The sequence below is a fragment of the Sceloporus undulatus genome, chromosome 4 (assembly GCF_019175285.1).
Source record: "Sceloporus undulatus isolate JIND9_A2432 ecotype Alabama chromosome 4, SceUnd_v1.1, whole genome shotgun sequence".
NCBI lineage: Eukaryota > Metazoa > Chordata > Lepidosauria > Squamata > Phrynosomatidae > Sceloporus > Sceloporus undulatus.
This window is the reverse complement of record NC_056525.1, coordinates 27,244,963-27,264,500: the sequence shown is the minus strand read 5'-3', so window position 1 is coordinate 27,264,500 and position 19,538 is coordinate 27,244,963. Positions and strand designations below refer to the sequence as shown.

General features: G+C 40.2%; 1 protein-coding gene across 2 annotated transcripts in view; it reads right to left on the bottom strand.

Moving 5' to 3' along the window:
• Window positions 1–729: 729 nt before the first annotated feature.
• The window catches only part of LOC121928838 (opsin-5-like), an 84,789-nt gene continuing 65,980 nt past the window's right edge, over window positions 730–19,538 (bottom strand). For both annotated transcript variants that reach the window (XM_042464080.1, XM_042464081.1), the window contains exons 5-6: window positions 11,947–12,275; window positions 730–2,210 (exon numbers count right to left, since the gene is read on the bottom strand). In XM_042464080.1, the coding sequence (XP_042320014.1) occupies window positions 1,623–2,210; window positions 11,947–12,275 (917 nt within the window). In that variant the 3' untranslated portion in view covers window positions 730–1,622. The remainder of the gene's footprint in view (window positions 2,211–11,946; window positions 12,276–19,538) is intronic.

Here is a 19,538-nt window from a genome sequence, read left to right as displayed (position 1 = left end):
ATACTAAAAGTGACAGGATCCCCACTGACATCAGAGGCACTGACTTCTTCGATTGTAGCCCTGCCATTCTAGGGAACATCTTGCCTTCTTATCGTTAAAAGGATGACAAAAAGTTCATTATCAAACCCTGACTTTGTGACTAGAGTCCAACCAGAATGAATGCTGTGTCCTTGGAGTCCAGTATCTTCTATGCCTTTTCCTGGCATTTAGTAATTTGTTTACCCGGGAATTCTTCCCTATAGAACAGGCCTTTATATCTTGGCCTGAGTGGTTGTTGCTCTCTCAGATCGTGATGGACATAAAATCAGCTGCAGTAATACTGTTGTATTCAAAGCATTTGTAGATGTTAGGATGCTCCATCTACACAAGCCTGTCTTGTGAGGTAGATAGGTGTGTCATTATCCCCCACATATCCCCAAGGAAATGATACACTTTCACCAGATGGTCCCATAACTTGTCTTGAGGCTGTAGAAATCAGGGTTGGAGTAGCACCTTAAATTTCATAGCTTTCAACCCTGGAAGCTTTTTGGAAGAACTATGCTCTTCCAGCATTAAATAAAAGAGAAATGAATGAAGACAGTGTGTGTGTGTGTGTGTGTGTGTGTGTGTGTGTAAAATAAATGATTGAAAATTAAATAAATATGATGCAAAGTTTGCAAAAGTTACTTTTTGGATGACAAATCCCTGAATCCTCCAGCCAGCATGGCCCCACTGGCCATACTCGCTGAGGCATTCTGAGAGTTGACATCCAAAAAAGTAATGTTTCCAACTTCTGGTTTAGGCTGTGTCTGTTTTTGGGCCCAAGACAGACATTAAAAAAAGACTTACAGAACCGAATCTAATGCAGATGTTGATACTGTGACTGCAGTGGTCTCTCAACCAACCTGCTGGGCTGGCTGAGCACTGGACATGCAGTCAATCTTCATTGCGGTGTAGTTCTGCTGCATTATTTTGGGTGAGCAACCACTTCTTTGTATCTCAGTGATTGTCAACACAATTTGATTGAATTAAAATGTTGCCCTTTTGTTATGTGAGAAATTAATTTGTACCTGCCTCTGATGTCAACTGCATGCTGCACATGAGCTGGATAACCTAACCACAGCACAATGCAGGGTGTACAGGTATGACCAATCCTCACATTCGTGCCATTCAACAATCGTGGCACTGGAGTGTTATAAATGTCCAAAAGGAATTATGAGACACATTTGTAGTGGTGATGGTAGGAAGGAATTGGGCATTATCAATTTGCTTTTCTTCTTTTTTTAACCTTCCAGGAGCAAAATTGTTGACACAAAATTGCAACTGTAAAAACACATAAGTCGTGAAAATGTTTGAGGGGAAAAATGCTGGTGTAGGATTTGCAGTATCTTCTGACCTGCAAAGCACACTTTGGGAACCACTGAACAAAAGATGAATTTTTAGATCTCAGAACTTAGGAAAGTTTGGACTACAATTCCTAGAATCTCCAGCCAGCACACCTAGCATGGGGAACTCTGGGAGATGTAGTACCCCAAAATAACTCTCCTATGCTCTGGTTCAGATTGCTGCCAAATATGCCTGTCTGGTCTAGGCAGAAAGGGGCTAACCCCTGCCTTGCCCCCACCTCATTCCTTTTGCCATGCTTACATTAGGTCTCTTGCAATATTTGAAGGCAGAACATCCCCTGCCACATTCATAGTCCCCATTCCAGTCTTTTTCCTTGTAACAAGCACCATGACCTGCACGGTTCTCTTCAGACTTGGCCGGCAAGTAGATCCATCTGCCAGGATTGCCAGGGGATTGGTCTTGGAGGTTGCATCAGACTTCTGGGGGAGCCTGTAGCACCGAGGATAGTTACGGAAACATTCAAAAGTGTCGGCGCAGTTCCTGCAGGATCCGCGATGGTCAGTGAAAGCAGTGGAAAATCTCATGGAAGCTCTGCCATCTCGTGTGTGGAAGGATTGGAGGGCAATGACTCTGGGCCGGCTGCAGCAGAATACGGTGCAGAGAGCCTGAAATAGTGAGAGATCTTTGGAAAGGTATTTCTGGAAGTTGGGTTTGAAGAGCAGATAAACCAGAGGATTGTAGGTTGCTGATGACTTGGCAAATACAGCACAGAGGGCAAAAGCCAAGACTGGCACCTGACTGGCATCACCAAAGGCTGACCACATGGCAACGATAGCATAGGGGGTCCAAGCAGCCAGAAACCCAATGCACACGGAAACACTGAGCTGGAAGGGACAGAGAGAGAATAACCAATATGAAAATGCCAGAGAACACAATGAATTTGTAAAAGTATATATGCAAGCTGTTACATTTAGACAGGAAAAGCCAATGCACAAATATGGGATGGAGGATGTCTGGCTTGAAGGCCATACATATTAACGGAATCTAAGGGTTTTAGTTGATCACAGGCTAAACTAAGTCAAACGTGTGATGTGGCAGCCAAAACAACAACAAAAAGCCAATGCAATTCTAGGCTGCATAAACAGAACAGTGCCCTGCTCAAGATAATTTATTGTACTACTCTATTTTCTTTTATTAGAACTCATCTGGAATATGATGTCCAGCTTTGGGCATCACAGCTTTAGAAGGATCTGAACAAGCTAGAATATGTATCATGGATAAAAATGGTAACGGGTCTGGAAGTAAAGTCATATGAGGAATGGTTGGGGGAGATTTATTCATCCTTATCTCTTCCATATTCACTTAGTCACAATTGTGAAACTATTGCCATGATCATAACCCCCCCCCCCCCTTTACTGAACATTATTCGCATGAGGAGAAGAAGGTCGATTTTGTCAGCAATTAGAGCACAGGTGAATGATATTTCAGGTTTGAAGGAGGTCAGCCCAGGAGGGGTTATCTAAGGCTTGATACAGACGGCATGGAAGTGCCGTCCTTGGGCCAAAACTAGGGCTGGGGAGCATGCAGCAACCGCATGCTCCCCAGCCCTAGTTCGTATGGACGGCGCCATTTTGGAAGCGTGCTGTCCATATACAGTGTGGGACAATGGCGTCACACACACGCTGCCTCCACATGGACTGGCATATGCATGACATCACTGCGACACTTCAGGGTGCTTGGGGGGCCCTTTCAGCATCACGGGAAGGAGCTCCGAATCGGAGCTCCTTTTGCACACATGCATTGCTGGCGCAGCTTCTACATGGCCGCACCAGCGATGCAAAGGAGAAAGGGGCCAGATGGCCCCTTTTCATCGTGCTTGTCGGGGTGTCCGGGGGCATGAAGCCCCATGGACACCACTTTCCAGGCCACGAACAAGCGGCATTTTGTCGCTTCTCCGTGGCCTGGAAAAGCACTGGATTGGGGCCTCTGGGCTACCCTGCCCCTTGCAAGAAAAGAAGCGGCTGCGGACTGCCCCTTTTCCACGTTCTGTACTGGGCCTAAGTAAACTTATCTAAGTATACTTACCTAAGTACAGCTACTTACCTGTAGAATACTGGCTTGAGATCTTTTATATATTTCTTTCATGTGCATCTGGTTTGGTACTACAGTACTGTGTGTGGACAAACTATTTCAGTGGTCTCCTTTCCAGAGCAGTCCTAACCAACAGGGATGACCTAGTTAATGGAGTGCAAGTGGTAGGATCCTTAGGTGGGAGTGATCATGCACTCCTGGAGTTTGTTATACAGTGGAAGGGAGAAGCCAGGCATAGTCAGACACGCATTCTAGACTTTAGGAAAGCCGATTTTAGTAAACTTAAAGAAATACTAGGGGTGATCCCATGGTCAGCAATACTAAAAGAGAAGGGAGTTCAAGATGGATGGGAGTTTCTCAAAAGAGAGATACTGAAGGCACAATTTCAAACATTTCCAATGAGGAAGAAAAATGAGAGATGTCTCAAGAAACCAGGATAGATAACTAACTGAACTAAGTTTTAAACGGGACATGTATAAGAAATGGAAAAATGGGGAAATCACCAAAGAAGAATTCAAACAAATAGTGTGCACTTGTAGGAATAAAGTCAGAAAAGCTAAAGCACAGAATGAACTCAGGCTTGCTAGAGAGTTAAGAACAACAAAAGGGGCTTTTTTTGGATATGTCCGCAGCAAAAGGAAGAAGAAGGAAACAGTAGGGCCACTGAGTGCAGAAGATGGCAAAATGCTAACAGGGGACAGAGAAAAGGCAGAATTACTCAACACTTTCTTTGCCTTAGTCTTCTCAGAAAAGGCAAAGGGTGCTCAACCTGAGGATAATGGAGCAGAGGACAGAAAAGGAGAATTTCAGCACAGAATAAGTAAATAGATAATACAGGAATACCTGTTTAACCTAAACGAATATAAGTCTCCAGGACCAGATGAACTACATCCAAGCGTATTAAAAGAACTAGCAAATGTAATATTGGAACCATTGCCAATAATCTTTGAAAACTCCTGGAGAACAGGAGACGTGCCAGCAGACTGGAGGAGGGCAAACGTTGTTCCCATCTTCAAAAAGGGGAAAAAAGAGGATCCCAACAATTATCGTCCAGTTAGTCTGACATCAATACAGATCATTAAAAAGGGAGTCTGTGAACATCTAGAAAGCAATTCCATAATCACAAAAAGTCAACACGGGTTTCAGAGAAAGAAGTCATGCCAGAAAAACCTGATCTCTTTCTTTGATAAAATTACCAGCTTGTTACATGAAGGGAATGCTGTGGATATAGTATATCTTGATTTCAGTAAGGCCTTTGACAAAGTTTCCCATGATATTCTTGCAAACAAGCTTGTAGAAAGTGGGCTAGACAAGGCAACTGTTACATGGATTTGTAATGGGTTGACCGGCCAAACCCAAAGGGTGCTCAACAATGGCTCCTTTTTATCCTGGAGAGAAGTGACCAGTGGGGTCCCACAGGGGTCTGTCCTGGGGCCAGTACTATTCAACATCTTTATCAATGACTTGGATGAAAGAATTGGGGGCCTACTTATCAAATTTGCAGATGACACCAAATTAGGAGGAATAGCTAATACCCCAGAGGACAGGATCAAGATTCAAAATGACCTGAATAGACTAGAAAACTGGGCCAAAGATAACAAAATGAAATTCAACACGGAGAAATGTAAGGTACTGCACTTAGGGCGGAAAAATGAAATGCACAGATATAGGATGGAGGACACCTGGTTGAATGAGACTATGTGTGAAAGGGATCTAGGAGTCCAAGTAGACATAACATGAACATGAGTCAACAGTGCGATATGGCAGCCAACAAGGCCAATGCGATATTAGGCTGCATCAATAGAAGTATAGTGTGTAGATCAAGGGAAGTAATAGTACCACTGTATTCTGCTTTGGTCAGGACCCACCTGAAATACTGTGTCCAGTTCTGGGCACCACAATTCAAAAAGGACATTGAGAAACTGGAGCGTGTCCAAAGGAGGGCAACTAAAATGGAGAAGGGTCTGGAAACCATGCCCTATGAGGAACGCCTTAGGGAGCTGGGGATATTTAGCCTGGAGAAGAAAAGGTTAAGAGGTGATATGATAGCTCTTAAATATTTGAAGGGATGTCATGTTGAAGAGGGAGCCAGCTTGTTTTCTGCTGCTCCAGAGACTAGGACCCGGAGCAATGGATGCAAGCTCCAGGAAAAGAGATTCCACCTCAACATTAGGAGGAACTTCCTGACAGTAAGGGCTGTTTGAAAGTGGAACAAACTCCCTCAGAGAGTAGTGGAGTCTCCTTCCTTAGAGGTCTTCAAACAGAGGCTGGATGGCCATCTGTCAGGGATGCTTTGATTGAGATTTCCTGCATGGCAGGGGGTTGGACTGGATGGCCCTTGCAGTCTCTTCCAACTCTATGATTCTATGATTCTAATATGGAAAAATTAGCTCTTCCAAAAGAGCATTTGGCTGGATGGTATGTGTGAAAAACTGGTTAACTCTTAATGTTGTTGTTGTGTGCCGTCAAGTCATTTCCAACTCATGGTGACCCTAAGGTGAACTTATCATGGGATTTTCTTGACAAGTTTTGTTCAGAGGAGGTTTGCCATTGCCTTCCCTGAGGCTGAGAGCATGTGACATGCCCAAGCTCACCCAGTGAGTTTCATGGCTAACTGGGGAATCGAACCCTGGTTGAGCACAATCCAGCACTCAAACCACTACACCATGCTGGCTCTTATTCTTAATAGTGTCACCCTTAAAAAACCAGTATAAACTGAAAAGTCCCTGGTATGTTAAATGGCCCCACTCTCACTCAGCATGGCATACAGAGGTGAGGGAGCCTAGCTCTCCAAATAAATAAATAAATAAATTCCTCACTTCTATATATCACAGTTCAGAATTATATTCCATGAGCATCTGCATGAATTGCATTAGTCTGCAATTAATGAGTTGATTAACTGAAGCAGTGAATTGGTGAGTGCACCTAGCTAGATTATGAAAACACCCTGGAATACTACTCCTTTTTTAGATAAGGAGACCCTGACCTCTCGGTGACAAAATGTTGCGAATCCAGAGAGTCAGGCACATGTACAGTTAAATTAAGTTGTCAAGTCATGACAGACAGCCGTGCAACGTGAGTGAGCAAATCATCTTGGTGTAATAGAACTCGCTTACATTTTACCTTTCCCTGCTGCAGCACATCTATCATATTTTTACCCTCACTCTCACTCAGCATGGCATACTGGGAATCTGTGTGGGAAAAAACAATTTCTAACAAATCCTCTGTGCTGAAGATTCTTCATACTTGGTTCCCCCGGGGTCCCAATGAAACAAATCATAATTGCCAGGAAGGATCAATGAGAGCATCCATACTTGCTGCTCTATAAATCAGGCACACTATGACAACTAAAACAGCTACTTCCACCTATAGTTTTTTGTGGGTTTTTCAGGCTATGTGGCCATGTTCTGGCAGAGTTTCATTCTGACATTTTGCCAGCATCTGTGGCTGGCATCTTTCTCTCTGAAAATGCCAGCCATAGATGCTGGCAAAAAGTCAGAAAGAAACTCTGCCAGAACATGGCCACATAGCCCGAAAATCCCACAAAAAACTATGGATGCTGGCCATGAAAGCCTTTGACTTTACTTCCACCTAACAAGCAGATTGTGATCATCATTTATTGCCCATTCGCATGAATACATGGAAGTCTATGTTCATATTTATGTTCTAAATGTTGATTATGCATAACTTTCTGCAACTCCTGAAATTTTCTTGACCAAAATCAAATTATTTTTTAAAAAACATACTTATGAAAACATTTGTTACTTTTTTGTTATCCTTGGTGTTGTCTCATCACTGTTAGAAAAAGAAGAGCAGAGAGCATGGGTCAGCCTAGTGTTCCATGGAAGGGAATTCCACAGACTTTGAAAAAAGATTTCTCGTTAAAGATGTGCTGATTTTCAGACTAGGGACCTTCTCAAAGCACAGGTCAATTTGAAATAACGGGACAGCCAAGAGAAACCAGTACTGTGAGATTAATCTGCATTTATGGCTGTGTATGAATCTGAACTTGGGTCTCTTTGTTAAACTTTGACATTCTACAACACCTTTGCCCCAGTTTAGAAAAAAAATTAATCCTGAAATCCCACAGCAAAAATGGCCAACAGATGCATTGGCTTGGAGATTCTGAAAACTGTTGTCCAAAATTTAACATTTCCATCTACTACTTTCTCTTGCACTAAAGGGTATTCAGGTTATGTATGTGTTTTACAAAAGGAATGCCTCAGATTGTTTAGTTATACATATTCTGGAAAATATATCAAGGCTCAGATTAGCAAGAAAACTTTTAAATTTAGGGCCAAAACAGACAGGCAAAAAAAGAGTTGCTTTGGCTCACTTTGGATGTATGCTGTTTAAATGATGCATGCATCCTAAACATCTGGAAGCCACGCCAAAGCCATACTCCAGTCCTAAGGATTGGAGCGCTGCTTTGGTGCAGCTTCTGGCCTCTTAACATGCACGTGTCATTTAAACAGCATAGCTCCAAAGTGAGCCAAAGCAGCTTTATTTTTGCCTGTCTGTTCGGGCTCTTACTCAGTGACAGGATGATTCCTGGCCTTAAAGCTTGGTAGACACTTCTTTTGGGGCATTCAAGGCCTCATTTGTATATACAAATAAATAGCTTTGTGATCCGCATCAATGGATCAGTTCAGCAGCAGAGAGTGGCTCACAGTAAATTTGCCCTGATGCCATTTTTTTGATGTAAAATAAAATAAAATAACCCACTTGTGGTTCACATTAATGAATGAATCAATTCAATTAAACCATTTCCTGTGGGAGTCTCTCAAAATAACCCACTTGTAGTTCACATTAGCAAATAAATTGGTTCAATTTGAAACATTTTCAGTGGGATTTTTTTTCTTTGTCCATCAATGCAATCACATTTACATACTTCCATATGAGCGTTGAAGGGTGGGTGGACACAGGTTGTTAATTTCTGCTTCCCCACCCGACGACCCCTTATCACGTCATAGTATATCAATTCCGATCCACATCTTGTTCACACTGACACTAAATTGATTCGTGAATTTGATTCTTCTAATTGATTCTTGAAATCAATTCCGATCCACATCTGGTTCACACTTGCATAGAATCGATTTATCCCAAAAGACATGGAAAAAATCAGCATCAAAAAGACACGGGTTAAATGGGTCTAGCGCATGGCCCCTCTCTCTGAATTGCTTCAGCAATTTGGTTCAAGTGCAAACCAGGGTCATTTAAACCACTTCAAACTGATTTGTAAACCAGTTTAAAATGTAGTGGGAATGAGGCCCTAGTCATCTAACCATTTCATGATGGCAGCCAGTAAAAAATAGTTTTTGCTAGTAAATTAGGACACTGTTCATGTTTGTAGCAAGGTTTTTTAAAACAAACAAACAAAACCAGCAACAACAATTCTTATGTAGGGATGAAAATAATATTTGAAAATTTCAAAAAAGTGGTTGAAGATTGTATCAAAAACAGTGGTTGAAAAACAAGTTTTTTAAAGTGATCAAAATTTTGTTATTCAAATGTTAAGAAACCCTGATGCTAACAATCCTGGACTGATGAGAATTTTGCATTGGAACTTGTCTGCGTGTGTGCGCATGCCTTCAAGTTGCCTGTCAACTTATGGTGACCCAATGAATTTCATAGGGTTTTCTTTGACAAAGAATACTCCCAAGTGGTTTTGCCAGTTTCTTCCTCTGACATATAGCCTACAGCACCTGGTATACATTGGCAGTCTCTCATCCAAGTACTAACCATGGCACCCTGTTTAGCTTCAAGATCAGATGGGATCTAGTGCCTTCAGGATATTATTGTTGTGTATCTTGAAGTCATTTCTGATTTATGGTGACCCGGAGGTGAACCTATCATATGGTTTTCTTGGCAAGATTTGTTCAGAGGGGGTTTTGCCTTTGCCTTTCTCTGAGACTGAGAGAGTATGACTTGCCCAAGGCCACCCAATGGGATTAATTTCTGGCCATGTCTGACTAGCATATTGATGGCCAATGAATGGAATCTCCTAGGTCTACAGATGTCAACTCCGCAACTTGCTCTTTGTAGCTACGCAATTATAGCACTTTAATGCCACTTTAACTGCCATGGCTGCACCCAATGTAATCCTGAGATATGTAACTTCATTAGCTGTTTGTACTTCTCAGCCAGAGAGCTCTAGTACCTTGTTGCAGTTGTGTGCCTTTAAAAATATTTTTGATTTATGGTGACCTATACTGGGGTTTTCTATGCAAGATTTTTTCAGAGGGGTTTTTGCCTTTGCCTTCCTGTGAGGCTGAGTGTGACATGCTCAAGGCCATCCACTGGGTGTCTATGGCTAAGCAGAAATTCAACCCATTGTCTCCAGAGTCTTAGTCCAATGCTCAAAGCACTATAGCACACTAGCTCCCATTTAGGGTATTACTCTGTACAAAATAGTATTTTCTGTCCAGAAAATGCTGTTTCCTACACAGAAAAATGCTATTTTCTGTGCAAAACCACCACACGTGAATTTTGTACAGAATATGTCCCAAATTGCAAATGGTACTTCAAAAATGGTGCGGTTTCTCTCAGTGGGAAGAAAATTGCTAAAATTTCTCACTGTTTTCTTCAAGAAGAAAATTAGTGAAGAATTATATCCCTGCTCTTGATCTTTATTTAGTGGGAAGTTTAAATACTATAGAGAAAAGGTTCAAAAGCAGAAATTGGAAAAAATTACATTTTGTATTACATCTTTGTGGGTGGGGAGTTTACTCCCTGGGACATCCTGGCACCACACGTGAGCTCCCTTAGGTTTTGATTACCAGGGGTTAAGGACACTCCGTAGCTGGTTGAAATGCTTTAAACTTTACTTGAACAGAACTCAATAAACTTTCACAACATACACACCAGTGGTTTCTGGCATGGTTACTTCATCGCGGCCCTCCACCCCACAATCCTTCGCGCTCACGCTTCCAGGTTCGTCGTCTCCACGTGTCTGCCTCCCCGGCACTTCTCTGAGGGTTTAGTGTCGGCCTTCTCCTACAGCTCTGGCCCTGGCCTCTGTTCCCACTGCTCTCCCTTGGGGTCCCACCACTCACCCAACAGGGGTCCTGTTGTCTGTCTTTGCCAGTCTCCCTCATGGGGGTACCTAAAGTCTCCCTCCACCTTGGAGTCTGGCAGTACTACTTCCATCTGGGGCCCGACCCTAAGCAGATTGTGTCGCCCTTGCAAGGTCACCGGGCAGCCTACCCATCCTGGGCTCCTCACCAGTCCTCCTCTCCCTTCCATGATGGCCTCTGCGCATCCCAGTCTTCCGCGTTCCCGGCCCCTCCTCTCGTCCACCTGTCCCTCACCTTTTAACCCCTTCCCCCTGGGCAGGGTCTCTCTTTGCCAAATCTCTCCTGGGTCCTCCATTCCCCCTGCTTCCTGCCTTGCCCTATCAACCCTCACCATCTTTTCATCCACCTGGCTACAATCTTATAGAAACAACTAGCCATTTTGCCTAGGGCATTCTAGGAGTTCTGGTCCAAAAACCCCATGACACTGGCTTAGAATTTCAGGGATTTGTAGTTGAAGCAACACACAAGGCTCATATTTCCAAGCTTGCTTACTCTGTCCTTCTCTCAATCCTTCCCTCCCTTTTAAAAAAATGAGTACTGTGTATACTCAAGTATAAGTCTAGAAACCATAGGCAGGATACAGACCGCCCCAAAGGCCTGCACTCACCCCTTTTCCCGACAGATCGAGGCCTCAGCTGCCACAGCGGCTGGTTCCCCACTGCCTGGAAAGGGGTGTCCTTGGGGCTTCATGCCCCAAGGACATCCCAACAGCAGCGGGGAAAGGGAGAAAAGGGCCGCTCGGCCCCTTTCTCTCTGTATTGCTGGCACGGCTGTTTAAATGCCGTGCCAGTGATACACGCGGCGGAGCTCCTTCTGAAGCTCCTTCTGGCGCCGCTCAAAGGGCACCACAAGCGCTTTGCAGTGGTACCAGGATGTCACATCCGTGCTGTGCTGTTTGGCTGCGGCGCGGCTGTGATGTCGTAATGGCGGTGCCCATGTAGACAGGGCACCACCATTACAATGCTGCGGTTACATGCTAGGGTTGCTGAGCATCTGGAAAGGACCCCCCGAGGCACCCCTAGCATGTATCCAGGCTGGCGCTTTGCGCTGGCCTGGATACCGCCTTAGTTAAAAAATGGACTCCAAAAAACCTGAGTTAACTTATCCATGGGTCAATGTAAGTACTGTACTTTAACTCTTACATACGAAAGGAACTATCTCCTGATGAAAGACAAGAATGTAATCTGTCCTGGAAGTCCCCACTTACCCCCACTATAGTGTCACATCCATCTATCCAGCCTTTAGTGTAAGCACAAACAGTTATGCCTGCTGGAGTTTTGTAAGTTCTTTGGCATTGCTTTCCTTTGCTCCATCCTTTAGATCCTTTGTTGCATGCCCCTAAGTTTTACCCTTGATTTATCCACAGGCCTTATCAAAACCCATAATTATGGCCCCAAAACCTGTCCTCAGCTCATACATGAGGTCGACTTATAGTATCCAATAGGTTTTTTACCTTGACAATCAAACTGTGAACACTGTTGGCTCTGCTTCGTGGAGACATGTGTTGTTTCACTGCTCTTCTGGAGACTTTCACAGTCCAAAGGATCAGAGAGTAAGAGAAGAGGATCAGGAGGCATGGGATGATGTAGCAGAAGATGAAGAGGGCCACAATGTAGTATTTTGCTTCTCTGGTTGATGCTTTCCACTTGATGCAGCAGGCTGTCCCATAAGGTTCTGGTCCATAGCTGCCCCAGTCAGCCAGAGGAGCCACAGCAAAGATGAGAGCATAAATCCAGACACAGACTAGCAGTACACCGGCATATGTGGGAGAGAACTTATTGCCTAGACAGGGAGGAAAGGAAACAGAAACAGAAATGATTCCTGATTTTAAGAGGTTTTTCTGATAAGGGGATATGGATGGAAAGAATATTCATAATTCTTAATTCCTAGGCCAAAAAATGACAAATGCCACTGGGAAGAATACAGATTCCCAATTGGGTCTCAGTTGGTTGCTGTTGTTTTTCTAAGATGATGCATTCAGTGTTTTGTTTTCTGCATGTAGGCAAAAGTAATAGCAACTTCCCTGCCAGTTATGAGCCTCCCCATCTTAAAAAAAGAGTTCAGTGAGAATTTTACACTATTTTCTCTTGATATATGAATGTCCTGAAGAGTTATGGAGGAATTATTTTGTGGTGAAAAACAGATTGGACTGGAAAGGGGTGGGAGACACCTATGGAATGCCATGACACAGAGAAATGTTCCAGCCTTTTCTACCACTGTATGGCAGTCCTGATCCAGATCAGGTACCCATATACTTACTTTGGATTAAGAAAAAAAAAGGCTTAGCTGCTTGCTATGTTTTTAATATAACATACAGTTTAGCATATACTTTAGTCCTATGATGATAGAATTTAAAGAAAAGGGTGGTATAACTGGAATTAATAAACTGAAAGTATGAAAGGGCTTTTGTACACTTAGCAGATGTAAGTCTTAGCAGTGCAGTTTTTCCAGCCTCACTAACACTGATATTGTAAATGATGACATTTTCTCTACTTAATGTATAGGGATCCCATCTTAGAATTATAGGAAAGCAAACCATTGATCCATCTACCTCAGTACTGTCTGCATTGTCTGCAAGATCTCTCCAGAGTCTGAGGAGTTTATCACATGGGAAGGAAGTGTCAAATCCCATGGCTAAGTGGGGTTTAAACCTGGGAATATCCTGCAAGAGCGGGATTGTTTTCAGATGACGTCCCATGTGTTGGGCATTAACGCAATATTAACCCATGCAGAAAGCTGCAAAATCCTGCCACTTTTTAACTTTGGGAAAATCCTAAAGTTAAAAAGCAGTGCAATTTTGCAGCTTTCTGCATGGGTTAATTTATCAGGTTAATGTCAAAATCGCCCGACATGTCTGAAAACATTCCCGCTCTTGTGGGATATTTATACCCCATTTATCCATGGGATTTGGGTGCTTTGCCTTCCGTGTGATAAACTCATCAGTTAGCCTCACCTAAAGATGCCAAACTAAACTTGTGTCCCTTCGCACACATCACAGTTGCTCTATGACTGAGATATCATCCCCCTCAACCTCAAAAATTATGAAAATCTGACCATCCTTTATCTTTTTTTAATTTTTAATTTTTATTTCTAAAATTATGAAACAACATACATGAATACAAAAAACATACAAATAAACAACACACAAAAAATATAACAAAAAGGACCCATTACTAACATAACAAGTGTCATAAATTTTCTATTAATGCACTTCCTTATCATCTTAACAACATCCTTATACACAAACCTTAGTAATTCCCTAGATTCGTTATTCTATAATTATATAGTAGAATTCAATATAATTATAATCATTTGATTATTGTAATTTTAAATAATAAATTTCAACAATATTACAATAATGGATTTCCCAGACTTAATCTGACAAAGGGAAATCAAATTTGTGTTCCTTACAACTATATTATTATTCATTTTACAAACTGATTTTTCTTTTTATCACTCATTAAACTCACAACCCTCTTTTCCCCCATATTCTTTAACACAATCCCAGTCTTTTATAATCTCTTTTGTAGGTTTATTTTTCAATAACTTTGTAAGTAAATCCATATCCATGTTTTCCCTAATCTTCAATATCCATTCTTCTTTAGTAGGTATTTGAGAATTTTTCCAATATTTTGCATACAGAATTCTAGCTGATGTAACCATATAAATTATAAGTCTAGCTAGTCTTCTATTATTTGTAAAGCTCTTGTCATCTATCATATTAAGTAAAAAAAGTTCAGGATCTAAAGGTAAGTTAATATGTAATATCTGAACCATCATTTCATGTATCATTTTCCGATATTGGCTTTCTGACATTTCCACCAACAGTGGAGGAAATTCCCCTCTTGTATCCTTTATCTTAAAAATAAAAATATAAATCCCACTTTAGAGCTTCAGAGAAAACCAGTACAAGAAGGACACCCTATAGAAGCTTGCTTTTATTGATTGAATGTTACAAAGGAAGACTTTGCTTTCATTCATAGAAACAAAGGAGAGAAGACTTTGAAGGGACATACAGAACAAAACATTAAGGTCCAATGCTTGCATTACTGTTGTTAGAAATGGTGAAATTTTGATGAGAAGATGTATGTATTACACTCAAGAAGTGAAATTTTGATGAGAAGATGTATGTATTACACTCAAGAAGCTGCAGTAGCTATTTGGAGGTGTGCACATATCATGGGGGAATAAGATCCATGAGGGTTAAACATTACACAACACAAGAGAAGTGGCAAAAGCAGAAAACTGAATCATTCAGAGTTAACTTTCTCCTGTTTATTTATTACTGAAGCATAAAACAACATTTGTCATTATATCACAAGTGGAATCCTGAATTGTTTCATATTGTTCTTGTTCAATGTTTGTTTCATAATTGGTTGTGAATGTACCAAATTTTTTTTAAAAATCAATCAAATATTACTTTAAAAAACTATTTATTTCCTTTCCTTGCTTCTTTGTGTAGTTGGAACAAGCTCTTAAACCTTATCCTATACACCTATACAGCTTGGTTCAATGCATACCTGCTGGCTTCAAAAAGACAGTAGCCCTATTATTCCATGAATATGCAGTGCTTGGCTCTTGTGACTCAGCTCCCAGGATCTCCCTGATACCATAACCATTTTAGTGCAGAAAGTAATATTTCCAAGCTCTGAGACTAATTAAAGCAAAGGGGTCAGTGACATGTAGTTGTGCCAGTATTAATGGGGCAGTTGATTTGCTCCTGGTTTTAGTCTAACAGCACCACCAAAAGTGTGGAGTTTCTGTTGTTACCCAATGACACATCTATTACGGTTTACACATTGGACACGAATGGGAGAAGCACGAAGAATGAGAAGCAAAAAATGGGAAAATGGAAACAGCTCCTAAAAGGATAAGTCTGACAAAAAACCAAACCACACCAAAACAAACCCCAAACCTTCCAATAAACAAACAAACAAAGGCTGCTGTTCTGTTTGTGACATGTGCCAGTGTAAGTTGTGTTATGCACATGGAGCAAAATACTCATCAGAGCTGAAGAGATTTTGTTGACAACAGTGGAAATGGAATTATGCATTCGGCAATTTTGCGCATTGCGCTTGAACATTGCAGTTGTGCATTTTGCATTGCTATTTTGCATTCTGCATGGCACATTGCACAATGTTAATAGCACGATTGGGGTGTATGTGATAATTCCCCCTCCCAATCGTGCTATTAGCATGATTTAATCACAATTTAATGATGCTTGCCTCCCATGTGAAAAAAGCCCCATGCCACTGACTACAGAGTCAGCAGCCCCATCTGAGAGGCACACAAGTCTTTGTGAAAGGCACTAGCTTACAAGAGGCTCACTATGGACCACATTTTTGCAGCCAAAATATTGTGTTGGGAAATACTGGATGCCCTAGTTTTTTATATGTAAAGACTGGCTGGGTGGAGAAACAGGGACATCACTGAGGGTGCAAGAAGTGCAGATTGCACTAGGTGATACATCAGAGAGGGTGAACATCCATTGGGGCAGTCACTCATCTTCTGTTCCAAGTCACCTCACAGCTGGCCCCTCAGTCAGCCAGGACACCTCTGTCCCCCACCAGTTGTGACAATTGGTTGGGGTGGAGTGTTGCTGCTGCCACCCTACATCCCCTTCAAGGTCTTGCAGGACTACTGGCTGGGGCAAAAAAGAAAGTTGCCACTGGTGGCTGCAGTGGTGACCACAGACTTCTCCCCTTCCTCTGCTGCCATCACCTCCCTTTCCTACCCTATCCAACTTGCTACCATCTTGGCTGACCTCTCACCCCATAGGTAGTGACTGAAGCCATTGTATCAACTCAGAAAAGGCAACACAACACAGTTTGGCTGCGATCCAGCATCCCCTCAGTGTAGCTCACAGATCAGCATGTGAAGATACACTACACCAGCACTACAAAAATACCATGTGGAATAGCAACAAAGCACAACATGTGTCAATGAGTGTTTGCCATTGTGCAATGTGCCATACAGAATGCAAAAGGCCTTTCCTGAATAAAAGCACTCAGCCATACCTGACCTCCAAATATTATAAAATATTTGAGGTGGAAATAATTGATCCTTTGAAGAAATTATTTAATTTAATACAGAAAGAAGGAAAACCAGATTCATGGGGGAAAACAATAATATCACTGATCCCAAAAGATGGGAAGGATGATCAATTAATAACTAATTCAGGCCAATAGCTTTAATGAACAATGACTATAAAATATTTGCATTTATATTAGCTAATAGATTAAAGATAATATTAAGGGAAATAATAGGAAAAGAACAAAACGGTTTTTTACCAGGAAGACAAATTAAAAATAACATAAGGACAATAGTAAATGTTCTGGATTATTATAATGTGCATAATGAGAAAAAAGTTGCTCTTTTATTTGTCGACGCTGAAAAAGCGTTCGACAGTATTAACTGGAATTTTTTATTTGACACTCTAGAATCCATGGAGATGGGAACAAACTTTATAGATAATGTGAAAGAAATATATAAAAAGCAATATGCACGATTAAAAATAAATGGAGAATTAACGGAAGAATTTGAGATACACAGAGGGACAAGACAGGGATGTCCCCTGTCGCCTCTGTTGTTTATACTTGTGTTAGAAGTGTTATTAAATAAAATAAGGAGTAATAAGAAAATAGGAGGAATAAAAATGAAGGGAAAAGAAACAAAAATACAAGCATATGCGGATGATTTAGTTTTGATTATAGAAAACCCTGTAAAGAACATCGAGGAAGTATTACATGAATTAAAGTGGTTTGGAAAATTGTCAGGATTTAAAATTAATAAAGGAAAATCAGTGATTTTAACAAAAAACTTGAATAAAGAGGAGAAGGGAATGTTAGGACAAAAAATGGGTTGTGAAGTGGCCAATAAAGTGAGATATCTGGGTAAATGGATTGCAGAGAATAATATGAATCTGTATGATAATAATTACAAAAAAACCTGGGAAGACATTAAAAAGGATATGCAAAGATGGACACATTTAAATCTATCTATATTAGGCAAAGTATACGCCATATAAATGAATATCATTCCAAAACTTTTGTTTCTGTTTACAAATTTACCTATTCCTATTCAGGACAAAGTGCTGGACCAATGGAATAGTGAATTTAAAAAAATTATTTGGAAAGGAGGAAAGGCCAGGATAAGGTGGAATAATTTGAAAGAAAAAAGAGAGAATGGTGGGTGTGGAATGCCAGATATTAAACTGTACAGATGGGCTTGTAATATGATGTGGATACAAGACTGGATTAGCTTAAAGGAAAAGGATATGTTGAATTTGGAGGGGCCAGACCTGCGTTTTGGTTGGCATGCATATTTATGGTATAACAAATTAGAAGTAAATAAAGATTTTTATAATAATCCTATTAGGAGAGCTTTGATAGGAACATGGAATCGGGTTAAAAATATCTTTTATTATAAAATCCCGGGCTGGGTATCCACACAAGAAGCATTTGCAAATAAATGGGAAAACAAGGATAGATGGTTAAGATACAATGATATATTAAAGATGAATGGAAAACAAGAAGTGGTAATAAAATCGAGAAAAGAATTGGTAAATGAAAATAAGGAATTAAACTGTTATAGTTATTATCAGATACATAATAGATTTTAAGGGAGATGTAAAAATGAGAGGGATAGAATTAGGCAAAACGGAATTGGATGAGATAGTATTAAAGGAGGAGGAAAAGAAAATATCAAAACTGTATAAATTGTTCAGAGAAAGGGAATTGGAGAAACAACCAATCAAACAATATATGGTGGATTGGGCAAAAGATATAGGTCATGAAATACCATTAGAAGCATGGGAAAAAGCATGATCTAGAACAAACGCTTTTACTAAAAGTCAAGATCTTAAAGAAAATTTTCTTAAAATATGTAATAGATGGTATTATACCCCAGCTAGATTAAAAAAGATTCGGAAACTAGAGTCGGATATTTGTTGGAATTGTCAGAAAGAAAGGGGTACAACAATTCATATGTGGTGGAAATGTGAAAGAGTAAAAGAATTTTGGGATGAAATACATCAAATTATACAGCAAATATTTGGAATAAGCTATAAAAAAAAGCCGGAAATATATTTACTAAATATGACATATTTTTTGAAAAAGGAAGATGAGAGCAGACTGTGGAGAATTATGTTATATATGATTACGCTTGCAAGGTTAATAATAGCAAAAAATTGGAAATCGAAGGAGAAATTACAGATAGAGGATTGGTTATGGAAGCTAAATGATATAAGAAAATTAGATGTGCTCTCATGTATAGTAGATGACAAAAAGAAAAATAGGATTGAGAAAGATTGGGCTCAAATAACAACGTTCCTGGAAAAAAGATGGTGTTTAGATAAGGGCTGGTTTGCTGAGAATGATTAATTTATGGGATGGAAGATTTGCAAACCGGAAACATGAAATATATAGTTGTAAGATTGAGGTTATGAGTTCTATTGGAATAGTTATTTGGAGAATACATATGGTAGTACCACAAAGAAGAAGAAGAAAAGAAAGAGAATATGATTAAGAGTTTTATTTTTCCTTGTTGTACAGATATTTTGAAACAAGATACGAAGAAAATATAAAAATAATCCAATAAAACCTTTATAGCCAAGGAAGTAAAGAAATATGGAGAAATATGAAGAAGAATTAAAAATAGATGTATATGTTAAATATGGATATGTATTTGTATGGAATAATGGTTATGTGTTTATATGTATGTGTATATGTAAATATGTATATATATGTATATAATTACAAACAATAAAAAAAGAAGAAGAATTAAAAATAGATGTATATGTTAAATATGGATATGTATTTGTATGGAATAATGAAATGTATATATGATTTATGTAAAACTAATAAAGAACATTTGAACGTAAAAAGCACTCGGCCATAAAATGACTACTCCCTCACACCATGTATCATCCTACTATTCTGCCCATTGTTTAATTGATATTAATAGTTACTTTAAAGCTAATTTTAATTGTAACTTGTTTGATTTTTTTTAAGGGGGGGACATTGTAATATTAAGTATTGTATGTTG